Source organism: Apaloderma vittatum, unplaced genomic scaffold (genome assembly GCF_000703405.1).
Source record: "Apaloderma vittatum isolate BGI_N311 unplaced genomic scaffold, ASM70340v1 scaffold9199, whole genome shotgun sequence".
In the NCBI taxonomy this organism is placed as follows: Eukaryota; Metazoa; Chordata; class Aves; order Trogoniformes; family Trogonidae; genus Apaloderma; species Apaloderma vittatum.
The window spans coordinates 1-22952 of record NW_009734587.1 but is presented as its reverse complement, the minus strand read 5'-3'; the positions used below and the strand labels follow the sequence as shown (position 1 = coordinate 22952).

At 45.4% G+C, this 22952-nt stretch overlaps 1 protein-coding gene across 1 annotated transcript in view; it reads left to right on the top strand.

Annotated features, from left to right (window-relative positions):
• Positions 1-22632, top strand: part of LOC104279146 (leucine-rich repeat serine/threonine-protein kinase 1-like) — a gene marked incomplete at its 3' end in the record, with an annotated part of 49872 nt that extends 27240 nt beyond the window's left edge. The window contains exons 6-18 of the mRNA XM_009876334.1: positions 2698-2924; positions 3458-3585; positions 3845-4008; positions 4562-4699; positions 9188-9300; positions 10423-10502; positions 13807-13936; positions 14472-14584; positions 15445-15659; positions 17693-17857; positions 19953-20125; positions 22151-22271; positions 22473-22632. Coding sequence (XP_009874636.1) covers positions 2698-2924; positions 3458-3585; positions 3845-4008; positions 4562-4699; positions 9188-9300; positions 10423-10502; positions 13807-13936; positions 14472-14584; positions 15445-15659; positions 17693-17857; positions 19953-20125; positions 22151-22271; positions 22473-22632 — 1927 coding nt within the window. The remainder of the gene's footprint in view (positions 1-2697; positions 2925-3457; positions 3586-3844; positions 4009-4561; positions 4700-9187; positions 9301-10422; positions 10503-13806; positions 13937-14471; positions 14585-15444; positions 15660-17692; positions 17858-19952; positions 20126-22150; positions 22272-22472) is intronic.
• Positions 22633-22952: the final 320 nt, after the last annotated feature.

Sequence of the window (22952 nt, the reverse complement as noted above, 5' to 3'; positions counted from 1 at the left end):
CTGGCAAGAAAGGTTAGTTGTTAAAATGGCTGATTCCCTGTTAAAGTGCTTCTAATTATTAGACTTTCATCAGCTGGATCTTTGTTACACCTTTCCCTTCTAGCCTGAGGAGGCTATTTGTACTAAAAATCTACGAAGTACAAGCACATGTAGTTGGGGATCAGGCTTTTTCTTAACTCTCTGGCAAACCAGGGGGGTTGTGGTCCGTGATTTTGCTAATGCAGAGCGTGTGATTCTTACCCAGCACTGTTAGGCAGGAGAGTGATGGGGTTTTTTTTCCTGTATGAGCAGAAGTCATACTGTGTATTTAATTGTCCTGGCATAGGAAGGCTTTTACTGGCATCACTATAAACCACAATATGGTATAAACAACATCAGCAAGAGGATTTTATTGCTGACGAAGCCGTATTTCTATGAGGGATACATTCAGCTGATCTGGGATGGAGCTACAGCGATGCTGCCCTCCTCCTCGCCCCAGCTGTGCACTTCTCACTGCTCTCGCACCAGTACCAGTATAAGTTGGTTTTTTGTGACCTTGGCTGGAATATAAGCCAGCTGAAATCTCTTTCTAAAATAAAGATTAATAATATTATCAGACAGGGTAGTGCCCTGAACGTGTGTCTAAGTAGTCAGACTGATATCAATACTACATGAGGATTTTTTTTGTAGGGTGGAGCTGGTTTCCTGCGTTACCTGGATTTAGGGATCTGACTCCTGTTACAAACCCTTGCTGCAGTTCAAGGAACCAGCTCAGAACAGTCAAGTGTCTCAGTGCAAATGGACTCTTCCCCAGTGAGATTTCCTTATGCTGGGAAGACCTTCCAGTGCCTTAGCATCAGTATCACAGCACTGCATCTTTCCTGAAGGGTGGCTGGGGTTGGAAAAGGGAATCTGATCTGGGTGCTTTTACTCTGTTACCATAAATCACAACTGAGTGCTGTCCAGTGAGGTAAAGAAGCTCAGTCTTGAGCTGTAACACTGAAAACAGAATTGCATAGAGAATTTAAACCAAGAGTTTGTAAGCAGGAGCCTTAAACGTACAGACTTGGAAAATCTAGCAGCAAATCAGAGTATGTCCAGTGCCAGCGGGAAAGGTTTGCAGTGTAACTCCCATCAGGTGCTGCATATTTTGCAGTAGCCGTAGATATTCTGCTTAATTTCATTTCTTGTTGCTGCTGGCTTGCTGCGTTTGATATGGCTGCCTTGTGGCAGGGCAGTGAATGTAGCTTTAGCCACACAGCTTGCGCTCTCTGCCGTGCTTTCCTCGGTGATACAGTGGGCATAATATTTCCATTCATATTTGCAGGGCTGTCCTGAGGCTTCACTAGCGAACATTTGAAAAGCACTACGTCTACGCTAAGTACTACTACTGCCAGTTTCTAAAAGGTGGTACTGTTTGTGCTGACCCTTTATGTCCTGGACAGCTGAACTATGTGATCTTCATTAATTTGAGTTCTGAGTCTCATATAAGCACTTGAATTTTAAATTTGGGGCTAAAAGTCTCAAGTGCGAAATACTAGGAATTGGGAAGCAAACAGAATTTGCCTTCAGGTCCTTGCTGCCTCCTGGTGGAGAATTAACAATCGCTTCATTGAGGTTGTCTTTGGGATAAGTTATGTCAAAACCACTGAGCTTAGGAAAACGTTTTGGAATTAACATTTTTAAAATGAGTATTTTGGGACATAAATCTCATAGGAACTCAATGAGGTGATCGTGGAAGTGAAGCTTTGGGTTGTTTTCTGGAGCTGATGACCATTATGTGTTCACGTTTTCTTCCATCCAAGCTGGAGCCTGAAATAAGTAGTTACACCTTTCACAACAACTTCTGGGTTTTTTTCTGAAAGAGGATAAAATGACTTCCTCATCTTACTGTCAGAAGCAGCCGAATGTTATCTAGAAAGGAGGCAACAAAGTCATATCTTGCAACCTAAAGTATCTCCCTAAATGATACTGAGCAAATTTCTGGTGTTCGGAAGTACTTTACAAGAGGGTGTTTGCCTTTCCTTGTCTTTCCCAGATGCCAGAAAAACTAAGGTTTGGCTGCTTCTTGTTTGAAGGTTTAAGTTGGAAGAGCAGTATCTGGGCATATATTAATTATTCTGTTTCTACAGATGCCCAAGCAGTGACCTATAAGCATTTCAGAGGCTGACTGCTCCACAGGGTTGCTCTGGACCTGCCTGGCCTCTCCTGGTGTTCTGAATCCCCTGGAGATCTGAGCAGCAACGCAGTCCATATCTAAGAGACAGAGTGGTTTCTGTGATCGGTTCATATCACGCATGAACGTGTCTTGCGGGGTAGGGAGCCCAGCCCAGTGGAAGCTTGTTGTACATTGTCAGATCAAATCATTAGAGTCTGTCCTGCTCTCAGATGAGAGCGCTGGTTCCAGGCAAGGGCAGCTCACCCTATGTGGAGCACCCTGGAGCTGGAGTGTGGACTGGTGAAGAAGGCCAGGTCCCCCGCTTGCGCTTGCTCATGGTCTTTGGAGTGAGATCACGGAGCAGCTCTATGGTGGGGGCTGCTGGTATCCAGGCATGATTTCATCTCTGAGTCAGTTTAATTCCTAGAAGCAGATTGGAAAGTGAGCAAAATGTTTATGGTCTGTGCTCTGATTTGCCAGATTCCCAGCGTTCTAACACAGGCTGAGAGCAACTGGGTTTTTATTAACATGGTTTTCTCTTCCTTCTTTGACATATGCAGGCTTTGTGTGTGAACTGGTCAAACCTCAAACTGCCCTGGGTGGATCTGGACTGGCTGATTGATATCTCCTGTCAGATAACTGAGCTTGACCTCTCTGCCAACTGCCTCGTCTCCCTTCCATCCGTGATCCCATGGGGCCTGATAAACCTCAGGAAGCTCAGCCTGGCTGACAACCAGCTGACGGAGTTACCCAGCGTACAATCATCGGATGAAATTATCTGTACAAGGTGTGTGCGCTCAATGCCTACAGTAAAACAACCCATACGGAGAACAGTTGCAAACAGGTCAGGTGTGCCTGCTTGAAACTGCATAACTGAAGAGCATATGCAGGAGCGTCTTGATTTATTTTCTGTCTGCTGCAAGGCTTAACTTCAGATTTGCCCTTTTGCGTTCTCAGTGTTTCCAAGTTAGTTGTAAGGACAGTTGAGGGGACTTTTATTTTTGTACACTCTCATGTTGCTTCTGCTTTTCTCTGGTTCTGGTGAGCCCCACTCCTCTAAATCTTAAGCCCCGAGCTGACTCAGTTGGACATTTGCTGGCTGGTATCAATCATCTCATCTGCTGTCTATGCAGACCGCTTCTGGCTGCTTGCTGGAAGGGTTAATTTTCTAAATAGAGTTTTTTGCTTTGCCTTGTGAGAGCACGTTCCAGCTGCTTTCATTCTGATCTAAAGCTGTCCTGGTAAAATACTTGGCTATGGCAACAGGAGTCTTGGCTAGCATTTTACTGATGCCTGACTGAGTATCTTCTGTACTCACAGGTTACTCGAGGTCGACGTCTCAAGCAACAGGCTCTCTACTCTCCCTTCTGGATTCCTACATCTTAAAAACCTTAAAAAACTCATCGCTTCCAAAAACTATATGGAGAAGTTATTTGACGAGGAAACCAGTACGTACAGTCCAGTGTTACACTAAAATTTCAAGGCCTGTAAGGAAGAACCCCAAAATTTTTATAATAATAACTTAAAGGCAGTATTAGCTAGAGGTGTGTAGCATCTCTCAGTCTTTTGTTCAAAGTATATGAAAAGCCCTGTTTTTTAGCTCATATTTTTTAGCACTGATGAAATCCTGTTGCTGTTATCTAGCAGGTATGCAGCATCCTGCTATATCAAGCTTATGCCAATTCCGCAATGTTTTGTGTTTTCCAGCAACTAATTGGATTGGTTTAAGGAAGCTGCAGGAGTTTGACGTCTCTGACAACAGGTTGGTGGAACTTCCAACGGTTTTTCTATACTGCTTCAAGTCCCTAAACATACTGAATGTTTCCAGAAATCAGCTGAAAGTGTTTCCAGATCCCTGGGCCTGCCCCCTGGTAAGTCGAAGTGCCGTGACAGAGTCAGAGACTGCAAAAGCTGTTGAAACAATGCAAAAATTGTACTGTGATGCTTAAAAAGCTGTCAGACATCTTAGGCTGTAAGGCTGTTCTGTTTCTGTAAGAGTGCCCCTGCCTGATTCAGTTTAGCAGAAGTTTTGCTGAGATTGTTTTACACCCAAAGTTACCTTTGCCCAAACCCATGGCCAACTAGGGCATCTGTATCCACCCATCACCCTGACTACGAGAGGGATAGCAGGAGAACAGTGTACTTTGGTGAAGTGTTTGGTTATGGCTGAAAAGCAAATGGGGTTAGTTTTCAAAGTAATTTTTGAAACACGTTTTTCCCACCAAAGAATTTGCCTGTCAGCTAAGTGGGTACATCTCTCAACAAGTGCTATGAGCCTGCATGCACAGTAGTTTATCTAGATCAAAATACCTAAAGAGATCACCTAGAATGAACTTATTAATGCCTTAAAAATGTGACAGCTGATCTGCCTGTTTAAAGAGATGATTATTACTCGGTGGGTGTTTTTTCTTTACTGTTTTCCAGAAATGCTGTAAGGCATCTAGAAACTCAATAGAGTTCCTGCCTGACGCATTGACTATTTTCTGGAAAAATCACCTCAGAGAAGTGGATTTTTCAGAGAACTTATTAAAAGAAGTTCCACCGGGGCTATTCCAGCTTGAAGTAAGTGTCATTTCTTCCTACTTCAGAGTACTTCTCTTCGTACCTACTCAGACCTTGAAGTCATAGCAGTGGCTGCCTGGTTAAGTGGGAGACTCTCTGCTGTTTTGAGTTGAACACAGCAGTTGCACAGATCCTCTGAGTATCCTGTAACCCCCTGAATGATTACATTCAGGTCCTTGTCCAGTGCGATACGGTGTCTAGCTTTTGACACAGATCTTCCAAGAACTCTTTGGATGGCTGTGGTTGTCAGATTTTGGGAGTGCAGTTTGGAAGACAACCACGGCATTGTAGCTGCAAGCTCCGACCACTGAAATAGAGATGTGCTCACAAATAGTTGTGTTTGTTCTCAACCTGGCACACCAGCGTTGTGTAATTAAGGATTGAACTTTCTGTGCTGGAAATGGCATGTTGGAATGCCCTAAAACAATGCTAGTTAACATCTCTCTTCTCTTTAAGCTTGTAGATTAAATAATTCTTGCCAGTGGACGTCAGAGATCCATAGTTTTACTTCAAAATTCGTCAGAATTTGTGGCTTTGCATGGTTTCGACATGAAACCAAGCAGAACTTGGAGGTTTCCTCCAAGCTTCCCTTCCAGATTGTGAAACTCAGGGTCATGGAGATAGAAACAGAGGTAGACCTTTGTGCAGAAGTTTCTCGATTTTCACTGCTGGCATCTGCAGGAGGGATACAGAAGTGATGGTTCATATCCATGTCCAGTACACATCTCGGGGGTCTGCTGCAAAAGGTGCCTCTTGTTCCTGCCTAGAAGAAGAGTGCTGAAGGTTGTTTGCTCCCTCAGTTGTTTTTAATGATCCCTGCAGATTTGGCTTTGCTTTCTGGTAGCCATTTGTTTTCACTTGGCATTTCTCATGAAATAGAACAAATCCTATGGACTATTGTCTCTGAAACTTGTGGGGTTTTGCTGAAGGCATTAAAAAGAAGCCCAGTAGGTGGGACGTAGCACGACAGATCTAAACACTAGAGGGTGCTTGAAGGGCGTGTTTCTTTGGGGGCTGCTTCTCAGACTCTGCTGAGGGATGTGAAGCACCAGTACAGGGCATCAGAGAAGACCTCAGTGCCATCTCTGATTATGGTCTCTCTTCAAAATTAGCAAGCTTTGGGTGCCTTAAATAGTGCCAGTTATTATCCACATCTCTTCAGCTTTACCTTAATAATAAAAAACCCCCCAACAAATAGCAGGTATTTTCGGTCCGCCCAAGGGCTAGAGTATAGTAAAAAAATAGAAGGTAAAAGCCGTGCCTTGATCAGCCCTGGCTTGGTCTACTCCTTGGTTGTAGACTTTGTATTGGTGAATAACATGCAGTCATGCTCCAAACCTCTCCAAAAGTAGATGTGGGAAGGGACAGAAATGGACAGTAACATGTTCCTACGTATATTTTAGGAAACACGTTCCTAACGTTATGTAGGAGCTGTAGTGAACTGTCTTCTCCCTGGGAAAAGCTGAAAGCAGAGGAGGCCTGTGACTTGAAAGCATATTTCTGACGTGGGCTGGTGGGACATGTAATTTATCACTGGCCTTTGCTTGGTTTGTGGAGGGGTCTTGAGACTAGGGCCAGCTCACAGTCGCTGATACGATGTAGGTACTAGAAATGTGGTGTTGAGAGAAGCCATCTCAGCTTTCCTGTCTGTTGCCTCCTGAAAGAACCAACCATACGTGTTCCAAGCATTGAGTGCACCCTCAGCAAGTTTGCCGAGAACACAAAGCTGTGTGGTGCGGTCAGCACACTGGAGGGAAGGGATGCCATCCAGAGGGACCTTGACAGGTTGAGAGGTGGACCTGGGCCAACTTCATGAAGTTTAACAAGGCCAAGTGTAAGATCCTGCACTTGGCTCAAGGCACAAGCACAGATACAGGCTGGGCAGTGAGTGGATTGAGAGCAGTCCTGGGGAGAAGGATTTGGACGTGTTGGTGGGTAAGATCAGCGTGAGCCAACAACGTGTGCCTGCAGCCCAGAAACCAACTGTGTCCTGGGGACATGGAGCTGTTGGATTGAGTCCAGAGGAGGGCAACCAAGGTGGTCAGAGGGCTAGAGCACCTCTCTTACAAGGACAGGCTGAGAGTTGGGCTTGTTCAGCCTGGAAAAGAGAAGGCTCTGGGAAGACCTTACAGTGACCTACCAGTGTCTGAAGGGGGCCTACAAGAAGGCTGGGGAGGGGCTTTTCACAAGGGCCTGTGGTGACAGGATGAGGGACTGGAAGAGTGTAGGTTGAGACTAGATATGAGGAAGAAGTTCTTTACCCTGAGGGTGGTGAGGCACTGACGCAGGTTGTCCGGGGAGGTTGTGGATGCTCCATCCCTGGAAATGGTCAAGGCCAGACTGGATGGAGCACTGAGCCCCCTGACCTAGCGGGAGATGTCCCTGCCATGGCAGGGGCGCTGGAACTAGATGATCTTTGAGGTCCCTTCTAACCCAAATCGTTCTATGATTCTATGAAGCCATGTCTTAGTTCTCTAGATTATTTTGCTTCTCTTGAAGAAACCTGACCCTCTCTGGGTGGAATTGTTCAGGTAAGACTCTGGTCAGCTTTTCCACATCACGAGCTGACCAAGGCAGCCTAATCTGGATGCTGCAGTTCCTCCTCTCCTGTGTAATCTAACCCACCAGAGCCCTGTTTGCATGCTGCGACAGAAGGTTTGAAAGAAGTTTGCTGCTGCCATTGTCTCACTTCTGGAGGAACCCGTTCATTCTCTTCCCAAAAGGCAGCGGAAATGGAGAAGTCAGAGTTGAGAGAGAAGAGACAATTGCAAACCAAGGTCTAGTGATCTCCAGAATTACAGTCAGGAAGAGCCACAGCCAGTTGAAAGTCACTAATTTTCCCCCCACGGAGCAGGCACATCAGCATTCCATGTAGTCTCACCAGGCTCTTGGCTCTCCTGGAGCGTGGCCTTTGTCAGCGTTTGTGGGGGACGTGTAACGCGGATACAGTTGACTGAAAGCGAAGCACCCTGGCTAGACCACACAGAACAAAGTTTGTGCTAATTCTGGAACACGTAGCCTCCCTTTTGCTCCTTGGGGATATTTCGGGGGAGAAGTTTGAAGCATTGTCATTGAACAGCCCCATGCTGGTAGTTGGAGAGAGCTCGACACCAGGCGCTGAGAGAGGACCGGGCCTTCCTTCCAACGGGAGGTTCGAGCCAGTGGAAGACTAATGATGACAAAAGCCTTGGCTGTCAAGACTCGAGGGGTAGGGAGGGTTTTATAGTTTGCACGGTTTTCCAACCCCCTCCGTTAGTGGCTCGCTCTGCAGTTCTGTGTTTCACTTCACCTTCCCCAAGACCCACCAAAGCCCAGTGCTGCCCCTTCTCGTATCACTAGAGGGAGCATTTAGCACGATAGTTGCCACGCCAGCGACTGCCGGTTGTCCATTGCTTATGTCACATGGGGACCTACTATTTTTCCAATCTCAGAAAAGAGGAGGAAGGCCAACAGGCTGACTTCGTGAGACATTGTTAATCCTACTTGATGAAAAGGCACATAAACCTTTTCTATTATGTGCAGCGCATAAAACATTTCACACGTTTGAAGCTGAAGTCGCTGCTACTAAAACATGATTTCCATGGGGTATAATTCATTAACACAGCTGTACCTGTGGCATGAGATAAGCAGAATGTCAGCTGAATTATCTCAGTTTTCATGAGCGTAGACTTTCAGGGTAAACCTGGTTGGATGCTCTGCACAGAAGACTTTTTCAGTAGAAAATTGGATGTTCAACCGAATGAAAATGATGATTTGAGCCTGACATTATTTTTAAAGGCAGAAGGAAGAGCATAAACATGACAAAGCTGAATGGGAACTGTGGTTTTTTTCTTCTATATTTCAGTTAAAGTTAAAGGAGAGCTTATGTTTAACCTTATGTTATCTGCGGCTGTGTGCTGTTAATCACCTTCACTTCTTTTTAAAATATCTGCCTCTGGTGTGAGGAGAGGACGTAGATAGGTAACTTGTACAAATTTTGGAAAATTAATATAAATCCTTTCCGTTTTAATAGACATGCAATAATGAAGCAATTAACGGTTTTCCTTGTGTGAAATAACTCACATTTTGCACGTTGATTTTACGCATGCACAACAGGTGTGAGCCCCCTCTGCCACCAGCTTGCATACACGACTCAGACTTCTCGTCCCTATGTGGCATGCCGTGTCAGTAAATCATGCCTGTTCTTTTCCATTTGGAAAGGCTTCCTCACTGAAAGTAAAACGTCCTCTTATATGGGTTGTTTCCAATTGCATCTGTCAGCAAGGAGACTTATAATCTCCCAGAACTAATAGTGGCGTTGCTTCGTGAGAAATTATACTTGCTGGAGACGAGAAGGAAATGTTTGCATGCTAGGCAGCACGGACAGGATGTTCTGATGAATAAAATGTACTTTCTTGGTGTTTCTGTTATTTAATAGCCACGTTAAATAACCTCTTTCTGTGTGCCTGATGGACTTTGTCCTCTAACTCTAGGCTATTTCTCTTTTAGGCTTTGGTGTCCCTGAAGCTGCTGGGAAATCAGTTAGTTGCATTGCCTTCACAAAATAAGTGGAATTGCAAACAACTTAAATCGCTGGATCTTTCAAAAAACCAACTTGGGAAGTAAGTGTTTCTTTCAAATTTTGTCTGAGAAAACAAAAGCTGAAGAATTACTAGCAAACCTGGTCCCTCGTGTAATACAAAGGGTGTCAGTGGTGAATTAATTACCTGCGTAGAAGGCATTGATACCCACATACCACGTCGCGAAGTATATTGTGTGTCTGTGGCAGTGATGAATTATCCTTTACCGGTTCTTTGGGCATTTAGCACACTATACCATTTATTAAGTGGATAGATTACTGATAATGGCAGTTTAGTTTCAGAGCATGTAGAAATCTTTTTAACCCAGTGTGTGGTTCATCACTACAAATACTAGTTTATGGGGAGCACATCTTAACCATAAATCATCTGGCTGGACTGCAGTTTGTAGTATTGTTTTGGAAAAAATGAAAAATCTTTGTTTTTAAATGGAAGTGTAACCAGCTGCAAGTTCATAGAGAAGACTGAAAGCCATCCAATAAAAGAGTGATGTTCTCTTTAGAAATTACAATAGGGATGTTTAACAGAGAGAGTTAAAGGTTCCTTATCTTCTCCAGAACTGCCTTGAATAGTGCCATTCTTATATCTTCTTGTTTGGGTGCCTGTCCAGCAAGTTTTCTGAAGTCCTCACGACCTGCCGTGTCAGCTGCAAAAGACAAATTACTGGTTTTGGAATGTCTAAGTGCGTTCCCAGAGTCACGTTGTTGGGCCATCTCTCATCAGAGCCTCTCTGGAGGGAGCAGGGAACGGCTCCGGGTCGGTTCTTCCGGCGCTTCTCGTGGAGCTTGCTCAGTTTGCTGTTTGACAACGTACTTAATCTTGACACCTGTAAAGCTGGGGGTCAAGTGCTCTCGCCCTGGGAGCCAAAAGTGCTGCCTTGCAGAGCTCTCTTAATTTGCCAGAAGAAAACCATTGGGCCTGGAAAAAGTGTTGGTGGAGTCTAGCGCTGTGATTGCACGGCGGGTTTCAATTCTATCCCTCAAAACCAACACGGGAACCCCTAAGAGCTGTGCTGTGAACCCCACAGCCTTGAGCAGCGCCAGACCCTCCGCCCCGTCGTGTCCTGGGCGTGCAGCTCCAGCGCGGTTCTTGACTGCCGTGTCTGACCTCTTTTCTCCACGTGTCACTGTTCTGTTTGGCCTGCAGGAGCGATGAGGGATTTAAAACGAAGAGGATTCCCTTTTTCACCACGAAGAGCAGGGTGCTGCGTGGCGGCCCGGAGGCAGGTAAGGCACACGGTGGCGCAGAGGTGGGGAATCGAGCGCTGAGAATAGCAGGTGGGCTCTGAAGCAGCAGGTATCTGAAGAGTTCGGCTGGAGGGAAAACAATGTGATTTCATCTGCAGTTTGAAGCGCAGCATTTAAATTAAGCATTTAAATTAAGTATTTAAATTAAGAGGAAATATGTTTAGATAAAATGTTTCTAAAGAAACGGTGAGGCTGGTTGATACCATTAATATAGAAGGATGAAGAATGAGATGGTGTTTCTTGCGCCGAGCGTTTACTCTTTTCATGAAGGTTATTCAGTTTCTGTCGCTGAATTTGTAAATTGCGTGTTTTCCCCGTCTCTGTGATTTGCACCAGCAGTTTGGGGCAGAGTGGAAGAGATGCTCTGGATTAGTGCACGGGAAATCCCAGAGAGAACGAAGGAATATCTGAAGATATTTGCACCACTTCCTGCTCTCTCTGGGATCCATCCGCGTTTCTTTTTGTTTGTTTGTTTTCTTTTAAAGCTCTTGGAGATCTTTCTCATTGTTGGCTGCCTGAAGAATGACTTGCTCTAAAGCATTCTTTGCAAATCACAGAGTGGAACAGAGCTGGCATCTTCGTGATGCACGCCCGAGCAGCCTTCAAGCTGCTCACGGGAGGGAGAGGCCCTCCTGCGGCAAATACTTTCCTCAGTTCCCCTAAAAATTGTGCACAGTCTCAGGTCAATGTGAATACGTAAAATTGCTAAGTGCACCAAGTGTGGTCATAGCTAGAGGTCAGGCTTGGAGGTCACAGAATCACTATGGTTGGAAAGGACCTCCAGGGTCATCAAGTCCAACCTCCAGTCCGCTCGTCCATGAGGCAAAGGCTCTACTTGGACGTTCAGGCAAGGCTATTCCCAACGCATTTTTCTGTAGAGACTGCCGTGCTGCAAGTCCTGCTTGTGCACCGTAAGGAGGAGAAAGGGTTGGTCTGCATGTTTTGCAAATAGGAAACAGAACTAGAAATACCATGACGTGGGTGAAATCCTGAGCACGGAAGAATTGGAAAACGAGCCTGAATCTTGTGAATTTGTGGAGCCTGACGTGTCCTCAGAGCTTCTCTGTGAAGTGCTACAGCAGCATTTCCCAGTAGGGAGAGAAGAGCAGGAGCAGCGGGCAAAGGCAGCTAAAACCAGCTTTAAAAGGGAATTGCTGTCCTAATGGAAATCTCTCTATGCTGCAAACCCAGCATGACCCCTCTCCGTAAGGGAGGAGAGAATGGACTCTGCGTTAGCACCGTTTGAAAAGCCTTGGCACGTCGTGCCCTGGTGCAGCTTTGGCTGAGGTTGCCTCAGGTTGCAGGAGGGCATGGGGTAGCCCACCTGGCTAGTGCCACGGTTGAACAGCCACAGAGGCAGAGCAAAGCCAGCTCATCTTTTTCTCTCTGTTCCTCTGCCAAGTATAGCTTGGTGAGACTAGGGGATGTGGCCAAGAATTTAAAGAAAACAGAAGCTAAAGTACATCAGCTGCTCACAGAAGTCCCCTAGCGAGGTGGGGGGCAGGTTTTCATACGATTGTACCGACAAAGCTATTTACTTTCGTCTAGATTATTTAGTTTATGGATGGTCACTATACTTGCTTGATAAATTTCAGAATAACTTCTTGCACACGTGTGCAGTGTTGGTGGCATTTACTTATCCAAAAATATATTTTCAAGATTTTTTTTTTTTAATTTTTCTACACTTCCTTTAAGAGAAAATTTGAGCTCAAGCCAGAGAAATCATAAATAACTCATGAATAAATAATTACAATTCATAAACACCTCGAGCTTGCTTCCAATATAGTACACCCCTTTCTGCCTGGGACTCTGGTGAATTGAGAGAGAGTATTGCTGCTGTTTGAGGTGTTTGCTCCTACGTGTCCAAGAGGGACTAAATCTGTCTGTGCCTAGGTGCGTACTGGGGGAACAATGAAAAGTTTAAGTCCAGCGATGAGCCAGACAGGAAGTGAATTGAATCTATGAATAAGCCTGCTGTTCTCCTAAAATAATCCCAAAGATGATTTCTTATTTGAAAACTCAAAGGCAGACTGTGACACTCTGCCCACAGCAGACAGTCCTGTCACGTATATAAGACACCCCTGCAGACAGTGGGACTCTATCTTACTCTTTTTCTGATCGTAGCTCAGGCTTGAAATGCTGTTAATATTAGAACTGAGGAACTTTCTCCTGAGCAAACCTCTTCAATTTTTTTTTCTTCCCCTTTTTTGGCTAAGTCTAGTTACAGTTCCTCAAGTCTTCTCTGTAAGGGAAGAAGATCTTGGTGGGAGTGCAACCATTCTCTCCTTGAGGAAGGGTGTGTCTCGCGTCTCAAGGACTCGCTTTTATTGACCATGGAGACAGCAGATGGTGCTGGTTGTACTTTGCTAATCAGAGGCTCCGAATCTGCTTGTCCCTGTGTGGCCTAGTTTTCCTTGACTTTCAGGATGCTTCTTGGTAGACACAGTCTTAAGACAGCAACACAATTCATGGCAGCTTTTCATGCCTCTGTCCTGAGAGTAATTTGTAAAACAAAATGATGCTCTTTGGAACCAGCTGAATTTCCCTTTGTTTGAACCCCTCCAGCAGCAGCAACTCAGCCGTGCAGTTGTTGCTGTTATTGCTTGGGTTGTTCCCAGAATATGCTCGTTGCTGCTCAGACACGTAGAAAGTCTGAAGTGCCCTGAGACCTTGCAGCCTGAAACAGAACAGAGGGGCAAATGCGAGCGGTGATGTAAAGGCAGCCTAGGTTAGCAGTCTGTCAGCTGCATTTGGGTTTTCTTCTCTGCTGCTAGTGGCTTGGATCCACCACAGATTGCTCCAGGGTGCAACATGGAGGCCTGAACATGAATTCTGACCAGCTTCTGGCTTTTCTTGGGCAGTATGGAAAAAATCATGTTGAGAAACGTTTGTGCCCTCGGTATGCCCTTTCCCTGCCAGCTGCTGGGCTGGAACAGGGGTGGGTCACAAGGTATGACCAGCTCTCCCGGCAGCAAGAGCTATAATGCCACTTGTCCTCTGATGTATACTCATCTTGGCGAGCCTAGAGTTCCTCCCTCAGCACCCCAGAAGTTCTGGAGGCTGTCACTTCTGAACACACTCACCTCCGTGATTTTAAGGAGGTGAGCGTCGATGTTTGATCGCCGTTGAAGGCCATTTGCTTTTCTGCCCTTGCTTCGGGGTGGTTCCTGCCAACGAACAGGACCTCATGTCCTGCCTACAGAGCTAAGGTGAAGGCTTTTGGTTCAGAGCCTTGATGCTTGTTATATTTTAAAGGTGCAATTTGTTTCCTATCTTGTTCCAGGTCCTTTTTTGGAGTTTCCAGCATTTCTGAGTGATTCTCTGGAAGTCCTTTATCTGAACGACAATCAGCTGGACTCTGTCCCGCAGTCCGTTTGCCTTCTGAAAGGTTTAACAGAACTTTATTTAGGAAAGTAAGTCCGTGTCCTGGAAAAGCTATGCAGTATTATTTCCATGTTGTTTTAGTGACCAGTCTTCCATGGAGCCTCACCCCAGATGTCCAGTGCTTTTTGAAGTCAAGAAGCTGGAAATAGTCAGCCTCTTGTTAGTGCTGTGCCCATCGTTTGCTTTAGATAAGGAGGAGGCTGGCCTTTTGAATTAGAGGAGATGATCTAATGCTTTGAACGCAGGCCTGGGAATCTAATGTGCCTCTAGTTCATTCTGGCCTTTTGCTGTCAGCTTCTGTAGCATTAGAGTCAGTAAGTCATCATTTTTGCCTTTATTTCCTCAACTATCCAGTAGAGATGATTACATTTGTCTGCCTCGGAGGATAAATTGAGGTTATACATCACTTTCAGCATGGAAATTACTATTAAAGTGCTGAGTAGTCTTATTAAAATGTTAATGGAAGATTTCTGCAAGGAGAGAATAGTGTAATCTGAGAGTCTGTGAGAGCAGCTACTTACACACAAAGCCTGGTTGTTGGTAGATTTATTTGTTTTTGTACAGTAACCCTGGTATCCGAGAGCTTCCTCCAGAACTTGGACAGCTGGCTAATCTCTGGCAGCTGGATATCGAGGAACTAAATATCAGTAACGTTCCTGCAGAGATCAGAAAAGAGGGTAAGGCTGATCCTATGTGTTCTTTATTAAATTGACTGAATGTATAATGAAAATTGCTTCCTTTTAATGGTCCTGAACAGGCACAGGCAGTGTGAACCCAAGCCCTTGTTGCAGTTAACTGGAATTGCATAGGGAAACCTCCTTACACCAATTTGCAAAGTTGATAATCAGCTCTAAGCACGATCAATTTAAAGATAGACTTGTGATCTTAAAATGATGACTTAAAAATGCAATATTCATTTGCATTATGCATGCCAGATAAATTCCATTATTTGCTTCCTGAATGTGTAATTTTTTAGGGTATTTAGACAGTCTTTCTCAAGACTGAAGCGTTTAGGATCAGCAGTCCCCGTCACATTAAAGTGACTTTATTGTAAGCTGCTAGGTTTTTGGATCTATTACAATACTGTCTTCTTTTTTGAGTGTTTTAATAAGAAAGTCCTGTGGGAACAAAGTTATTAGGAATTATTCCTTCTCCAGCACACTGTTGAAGCCTAAATCTAATTTTAACTGGAAACATAAAAGTAGAAGGAAAAAATGAGTATTTTCCAATACTGAATTAGTATTTTATGTTTCCTTTGAGCTTCTGAAGCATACGAGCCACAGCATTTGTTTCTTCTTACAGTGCTCCATTGTAGAGTCTCAGAGCAGTGACCTTTTGCTGGGGTCTCTGTCTCAGGTTTGTTCTCTGGAGGCTTCTTTGTTTATGCTCTGGGTTGTCTCAACCCACGGCGAAACTGCAGGGAAAATATTAATTCAGCTGATGCGTCTGCAGCGGTAGGTTTTTGTGCAGTTCTGCTGTACGTACGTACGTTTGTAAGTGTTACCACAGATAAAGCCCGTTTGCTTCCCCCCCCCAGGCCCTAAAACAGTGCTGGCATACTTACGAGCGCAGCTGCGCAAAGCGGAGAAGTGCAAGCTGATGAAGATGATCATCATCGGTCCTCCACGGCAGGGAAAGTCGACGCTGATTGAGATCCTACAGACAGGGAAAGTCCCTCAGATGATGCACAGCGACGCCACCGTACGCACGACAAAATGGGAGCTCCCCAAGCCCGTGGGACACAAGGCAAAGGTGAAAACCAAGCAGAGATCCTCAGCCCTAAGTGGGATGTTTGGGCCCTGTGGTGTCCCTTTTTGGGCTGAAATTGCCTGCACCCTTTTACAAAGAACAGTCCCCGTTACCTGTGAGCCAGACCTCACCAGTGACGTGGGTTTAGATCCGTCACAATTCCTCTCTTTCATTTCCAGTTGGTACTAAAGGACAGTTCTGTTATCCTGAGCACTCAGCTTTGTATCCTAAAGAGAGGGTGCCACGTGTAGACTGCCTGCCTTCTGGCTCTCCCAGCTCGGGTGGGTTTGGGACACTGATTCAGAGAGAATGTTCTAGATCAGCTTCTCTAAAGTAGATTCTCCTTTCATTTGGGGCCGGAAAATGGGACATCAGTACCTAAAGCTGAGCTCTCTTGAGATCAGAACTGTCCTAGGTGGGGAAGGTGAGTGGAAGGTAGGATGCCTGACCTCTGGGGTCATCCAGGGGTGTCTGAGGCGTAACTTAAATAACCGAATCTCAGCTGGCTCATTCAGGGAGTGCGTCAAGCCGTACTGAGCTCATTTGGACAGCACTGAATTAATTCAAGCATTTGTAGGCAGCACTGTACCACCTGCGTAGTGACACAGGGATTAGAGCATGAAGAATCAGTCCTGAGGTCTTGTCAGAGTTGAGGATGTGCAAATGCATGGCTGTTCCTCCCCAGATGAGAGCCGTGACCACCAGACTGTTTTGGAAGGGATGGAGGAGCCTGCTGAGTTGAGCTATTCTACAGCAAAGTGTGCCAGGCCAGAGACAGACAGAAAGAAAAAGAGCAAGCACAGCCTGACTCTTTAAAGAGGAGACTTTGGTGGGAGAATGGATTTGTGTATTTTGTGTTGAAGAGCAATTAAGTAAAATAAAAACCTAGACAGCATCCAAGACCTGGAGTAGGATCAAGTTGCTGAACGGGCTTTTGTCCCTGCCTCTTAGTCTCTGTCTCTCCATGCAAGCACCCACAGCTGAAGGACTTTGGGATGAACAAAGCAGTCCTGGTGCTAGTTAGGGCTTGGTTTAAACAATATGGAAGTTCTTCCAGCTGTTTCTGGGAGACTTCAAACTGGGACCATGCTGGGAGATCAGAGCCCTGTGAAGATACTTAGCTCCATGCTGAAATCTCATAGGGTAACTTCTCATGGGGGATCTGTCAGTACTTGGACATGGACAAGTAAACAGCCCACTTGGTGTTCCATGATGCTCTGAGGATGGCGGCTGGGGCAGGATTTGGTTTTCTGCTCAGTCACAGACTTCTTGCCCCCCCAGGGCCAGGTGATTTAGGGACAGAGCCTCCAAGGCAGGTAGGTGCTCTGTGCTGCAACGGGGAGCATGAATATTTTTCAAAGGGGACAGCCACACTCACTCTTACAGCTGTTGTGGGGCTGCACGGAGGAGCAGATGCTGAGATGCTCAGAGGAGAGGCCTCCACCTACACGTTCCGTCAAGAATCAATGAGTCCGGTTTACAGTAGCTGTAATTCTAGCCCATCAGAAACCACTCAGCAACGTGCAGGAGGTGTTTTTATGAAAGGCTTGAGAAGCTTCCCATCTCCTGAGCATCTCTATTCTGTTTGGCTCGGTTAGGGCTGAGCTCAGTGGAAGTGATTTCAGCAGGGGGTTTCCTGTTCCCCATAGCAGTGGCAGATAAGTAACTTCAACGGTCCTGTAGAGCATGGCGCAGACAAGAATGAAACGGTTTCTATTCCAGATGCACTGAAATCCAGGACTCAGAATGAGACCCTTGTTTGTACTGGAGAATCCACAGCATTAACTGGAGATTTACCAGCATCAAGGGCACCTCTATCATTTTAGCAGCAAGTAATTAGTCTTGATTTCCTGTGGGGAAGTGGTAGCCATGCTTAACAATTGCTTGTTGATTTTTTTCTTTCCTGGAGGCACAATTAAGACATTGAAACTCTTCTTGTGTCATACATTATGCAGGCGTAGGTTTATACTTCAGCTATTATCTCCCTGTGATTTACTGCAACCGTTTGATTTGAACACTTCTCTTTGTCTAAGTAGGTTGATTCAGTGGAGTTCAACGTCTGGGATATCGGAGGCCCAGCGAGCATGTCTACAGTCAATCAGTGTTTCTTCACAGACAAAGCATTGTACATCGTGGTATGGAACTTGGCACTGGGGGAAGAAGCTGTGGCAAACTTACAGTTCTGGTTGCTGAACATCGAGGTAAGAAGTCGCTGGTGGACTCTGGGGTATCTGTTTATCAAGTAGTAGCTCAGCGCACAGATCTGTGATGTTACAGATTCTTTTGGTCTTTTAAAAACTCCTCGAGCTATGAATTTTGCATAGCTTTTGGAATTAATTTTCCATTACGCTGTAGGCGTAGCGCTATATTTAACAGTTTAAATTTATCATTTGCTTTGTTCTCCTTCGCACGCATCGGAGAATGAAAGAAAAGCTGATTTATAAACCCGTACTAAGTAAGGCTGAACGTACTTATTTTGGAATTAATGTTTGACCGCACTGTGCTCCAAGGGGGGTTTGAAGCATTTTCTTTCTTGTGTGGGTTAGACACACATTAGTCTTGAGGCTATATTTTTAACACTTTAGGTTCAGGTAGGCTAGAAAATATCTCCCAGACAGCTCTCAGCTGAGACTCAGACCTGCAGTGAATTCCTTGGTGTCGATCGATTTTTATAATATCACATTCATATTTTTTTGTAAACGTTTATTATTTGATACCTGTCTTTACATACACAAAAATGAGCTCTAAGGTAGTGTCTCTCAAAAAAGAAACATTTCAACATTAGAAAAATATTAGCTTCATAGCCAGCAGCAATCAAAACCCAATCTAGGTGACAAAGCCAAAAGCATATTTCAAAAATGTATCATGTGCCTGTGTCCTTAATAGATCCCAGCAAGTACATAGCAGCATCAGAAAAGATATGAGGAAGATGAACGTGATGGTTATAAATCTGGAAAGGTTTCTGAGTGGATGGCAGCTAAATAGATTAGGCCTTTTCAGCCTGGGAAAGAGGCAAATGGGGTCAGGCCGCATGTAGACTTACCAGGGTAAGGAGAAACCACAGCAGAGTCTTTGTTCGTAATCTTTTGCAATAAAGGAATTAGGAGAGAGCAAATGAAATAGTGAGATGGTAGCTTTGGAAAAAGCGATAGTAATCTTTTGCAATAAAGGAATTAGGAGAGATCAAATGAAATAATGAGATGGTAGCTTTGGAAAAAGCGATGGGAAGTATCCTAAACACCCATGTAGTCAACCTGTGGAATTTATTGGCACTGCGATGTGCCGTGGGTGCGAGAATTGAAAAAAGCAGGCCGGTGGAAGAAAAATCCATCAAGTCCTATTAATTCAGAGATGCTGTCTCATGGTTAGGGTGCTGGTGATCTGCAGGCTGCTGGATCCTGGGAGAACACACCAGGGAAAACTTCTGTGTGCCTACCCTGTGCCCGTATTCCTCCTTAGCCTCCGTAATATTGGGCCAAGAGGGCTCTTTGGTCTGACGTGGTACAGCCACCACTCCTGTGTCTGCGCAGGGTTCCGCTTTGGTGTCATTCAGCTTAGGAGATTTCAGCGGGCATCATAAGAGAGAACTGAATGGACTGCAAACAAGCATGTATTTTTGCATCTAAATATTCTTCTGTGGTCAAAGTCATTTGGATCGGCGGGCTGATCCCTGCTTAAGCCTGTGCAATCCCATTGTATTTGGCAGCGTGTTCCCTGAAATCTGGATACCTTCCAGTGCTGTAAATGAATCATGGAAGGGTTGGAAGAAACCACAAGATCAGCTAATCCATTCCTTTACACTGATTCAAGAATAAGTAGATTTAGACTTTTCTAGCATGTACCTCTAGTGAAAAAGTTTGTATAATTTCCCCAGGTATCCATTCCAGAACGTAACTAACTTTCTTCAGGACCTCAGAGTTCTGGCTACAGGTTAAGCTAACTTCTTTTCCTTGTCTGAGCAGACATAGTTCCCATCGTTTAGCTGACTCGTAGCAATTCAATACCACATGGCGACTCCCTTTATGTTAAGCCCTGATGTAATAAACCCAAACTGACAGTTTCCTGCTCTGCAGTAGCAGCAGATGATTAAGCCATATTCTGCAGGAGAACTTCTGTAATACCCAGATCACTTGTTGCTCTTGTCAAGCTGCCACCACAGCTTGCCTCCATTTTATATATATTCTGTTTTATTAAGGTATGACTACCCCCCGTTAAATACGATACTTTTCACATGTCCTCACTGAACTGACCACGACGTAATCTGGATGAGATCATTGTCAGTGTTTTCTCTTACAGGCCAAAGCTCCAAATTCAGTGGTGTTAGTGGTGGGAACACACCTTGATTTAATTGAAACTAAATTCCGCGTTGAGAGGATAGCAACTCTGAGGGCATACGTCCTGGCTCTCTGTCGGTCTCCCTCTGGATCCCGAGCAACTGGCTTCCCAGACATCACATTCAAGCACCTGCAGTAAGTACTTGTGCCTTTATGAAGCTCAGTCACTCTATTTTATGTCATTTTAAACAATTTTGTAATGCTTCATCTCCTTGGCAACAAGACCGATTTAAAGACTCGGCAGCATTGCATTTAGTCTATTTTTGACTGAGATAATGCAGTATAATCAGAGAGAGGTTTAATGATGCTCAGGGGTCTGATCATGGGCCTGAGAGCCAGAACCTTCAAAGTCATGACCTTGACCAGCCTATTTTAGTGCGCTTGCTCCACTCAAGTTCCTCACCATTAAATGGTGATGCAGTTTGTTAGTCACAAGGAGAGAAGGTACAGGTAGAGTGTTTAATACTGCGAAGCTTTAGAGCGTGACTGTTACAGGGTGGGTGCTGCAGGGTTTGTTGAGGGGAGGCTGTGTGGGAACCTCCTGCTACCTGACATGAGAACGCAGCTCACATGGCGGTGTCGGCAGGGCGAGGAGTGGATCAGCCCCCTGAGGCCCTGGCAGTCCAAATCCATGCTGTGTGAGTTCTCCGGGTGTGATAACGGAGGGATGGTGCTGCCTGGGTGATCGGTGTCAGTCAGGCCACAAAGTCGCGAAGTCTGATGCTGCTCCCTCCTGTCAGCTCACGAAGAATGCCCTTGGGGAGAGGAGGCTTCTCTGGCTGGGAGAGAAGCGGATCTGTCAGTCATGGGAGCGCACAGCATGGTGGGGAGCGTGGATGCAGCAGGCTGGCACCAAGCAGTGTGAAATCGCTGATGCCTGGGGCGAGAGCAGGTGGCGGCTGGCGAGTAAAGAAGGGTGCAGCCATGTCCCCAGCGCTTTGCATCTGCTGCCTGACAAAGGCATCCAGAGACCTCCCACGCTCTCTTCTGCAGACACAAGCGCTGCATCGGGCATCCCAGCTGGCTCCCTCCCCTTAGGAGTACCAGGGACCCAACGTGAGGCAGTGAGAGAGAAATCTTTGTGCTTTGGTCTCCTCAATCCTCTTTTCCCATCAGCACAGAGGATCAGAGCATCATCCCTATCGTTCTTTCTCAAGGGGACATTCTTTCACCCTGCCACACATGCCGCAGGTTCCCCTTCTTCACCTTCCTTGTCCCCTGTGTTTCCTCCCATTTGAAGTTGTGCCTGATGCGGTACCTCCTCCCTCCAGTGCCTCTCCTTCATCCACCTGGATGGGGCTCCTCTGAGCAGTGCTCTGGGCAGCCGAAGGAGCGTGAGGAGTTTGTGTTTGTGTGGGTGAGCCCAGAGTGTTTTTTATCAGTGCTGGTCCTTCAGCATCCCAGTGAGTTCATGGATCCCAGCACCACTAATGGCTGACGTTTAAGATAAAGCATATTGCTTTACAAAAGGATTTTCTGTCTGCCACAGGAACATGTGTAGGATGAGTTAGAAAGACCCTTTGTTGGAGGAAGTGGAAGAGAACTGTTCTTATCCAGCCCACAAAATGGCCAAAAATAGTAGGAGCTGGAGAGAGCAGTTTTTTAGCTGTTAAAGAGATGATGAAGGCCAGGCTTAGGATCTAAGCATCAATTCCCAGATCACAGGATCTAGCTGAGCAAGGGCCAGAATGAGGGTGGGAAAAGGTGTCTGGTAGTCATCATCGTGCCTCTTTGATCTGAGGCGGGGAGAACCAGACTTGTCTCCAGTGATTGCCAGAGCACAGCGTTTTTCTCCTTCCTGCAGTCCCTTCCAGGATGTGTGCAGCACTGAAGGGGGAAAGAGTGATGACTTTGGATAAAAGATGAGTAAAAAATTGACTTTGGTCAGGCTGCCAGGGAAGTCCCGAGAGGTTGTGGTGCATAGGGGACAGAAGGGCAGTGCCCTGCGACTGAAGCAAGTAGAGCTGAGGTTGGCCTAATATATCTTTTCCAGGCTTCTCCATATTTTTCTCCAAAGTTAAAAATGCTCACTGGCAGCCTCCCTCCCGTTCTTCTGACACAGGAAATTTAAAAGCTCTGATAAGAGAAAGTGAGACTGAAAAAGGAAGCCAGTGTGCTGATAAGGTTTGATAATCTTCACCCTTGCATGCCTTTTTGCAGTGAGCTCTCGTGTAAGACTCTGGAAGGTCTCGATGGACTCCGACAGCTGATTTTTCATGTCACTTGCAACATGAAGGACGTCGGCAGCTCGATTTGCTCGCAGAAACTTGCAGGGAGATTGGTGAGAACTGTGCTTTCTAGTGGTGATCCTTCCCAAAGCAAGGCGTGTTTGGGGCTTAGTTTTGGACTGGGAGGTGAACTTTATCAATGCTGGAGGCACATAAAGTATGTAATGTGGCCATATGGCTTTGGGAAAAGACAGCACTGTGAGATCACTTGCTGCCTGATGCTGATCCTGCTAATTTTCTCATGTGGCTTGCAGATACCGAGAAGCTACCTTAGTCTTCAAGAAGCTGTCCTTGCAGAACAGCATAGAAGAAGTCAGAATGATGATGTGCAATATTTAACAGACAGACAAATAGAACTGATTATTGAGCAAACACCTGGAAATGATATCAAAGACTATGAAGACTTGCAAACTGGTAGGTCAGAGCAGACCAATAATTTCTTGGAAATCAGTATGTGCAAGCAATTGAAATATTCCATGGATAATAAAAATGAGGGGGAAAAAAAGCCACCATATAATTGCTGTGTAAAAGAACGGTTGCAGAGTGTTCTACGCCTGTGTAGAAGTGACTCTGTAAATTGGTAAGATATAAAATCAGCAGTGGGGTTTTGGGGAGAGGGCTTGGAAGAAGATGGTCTGAAGCTATTATATTGTTTTACTATATTATATTATATTTCCTATATTATATTATTATACTATATTATTTTTAAAAATGTTTTTTTAACAAGCTTCTTC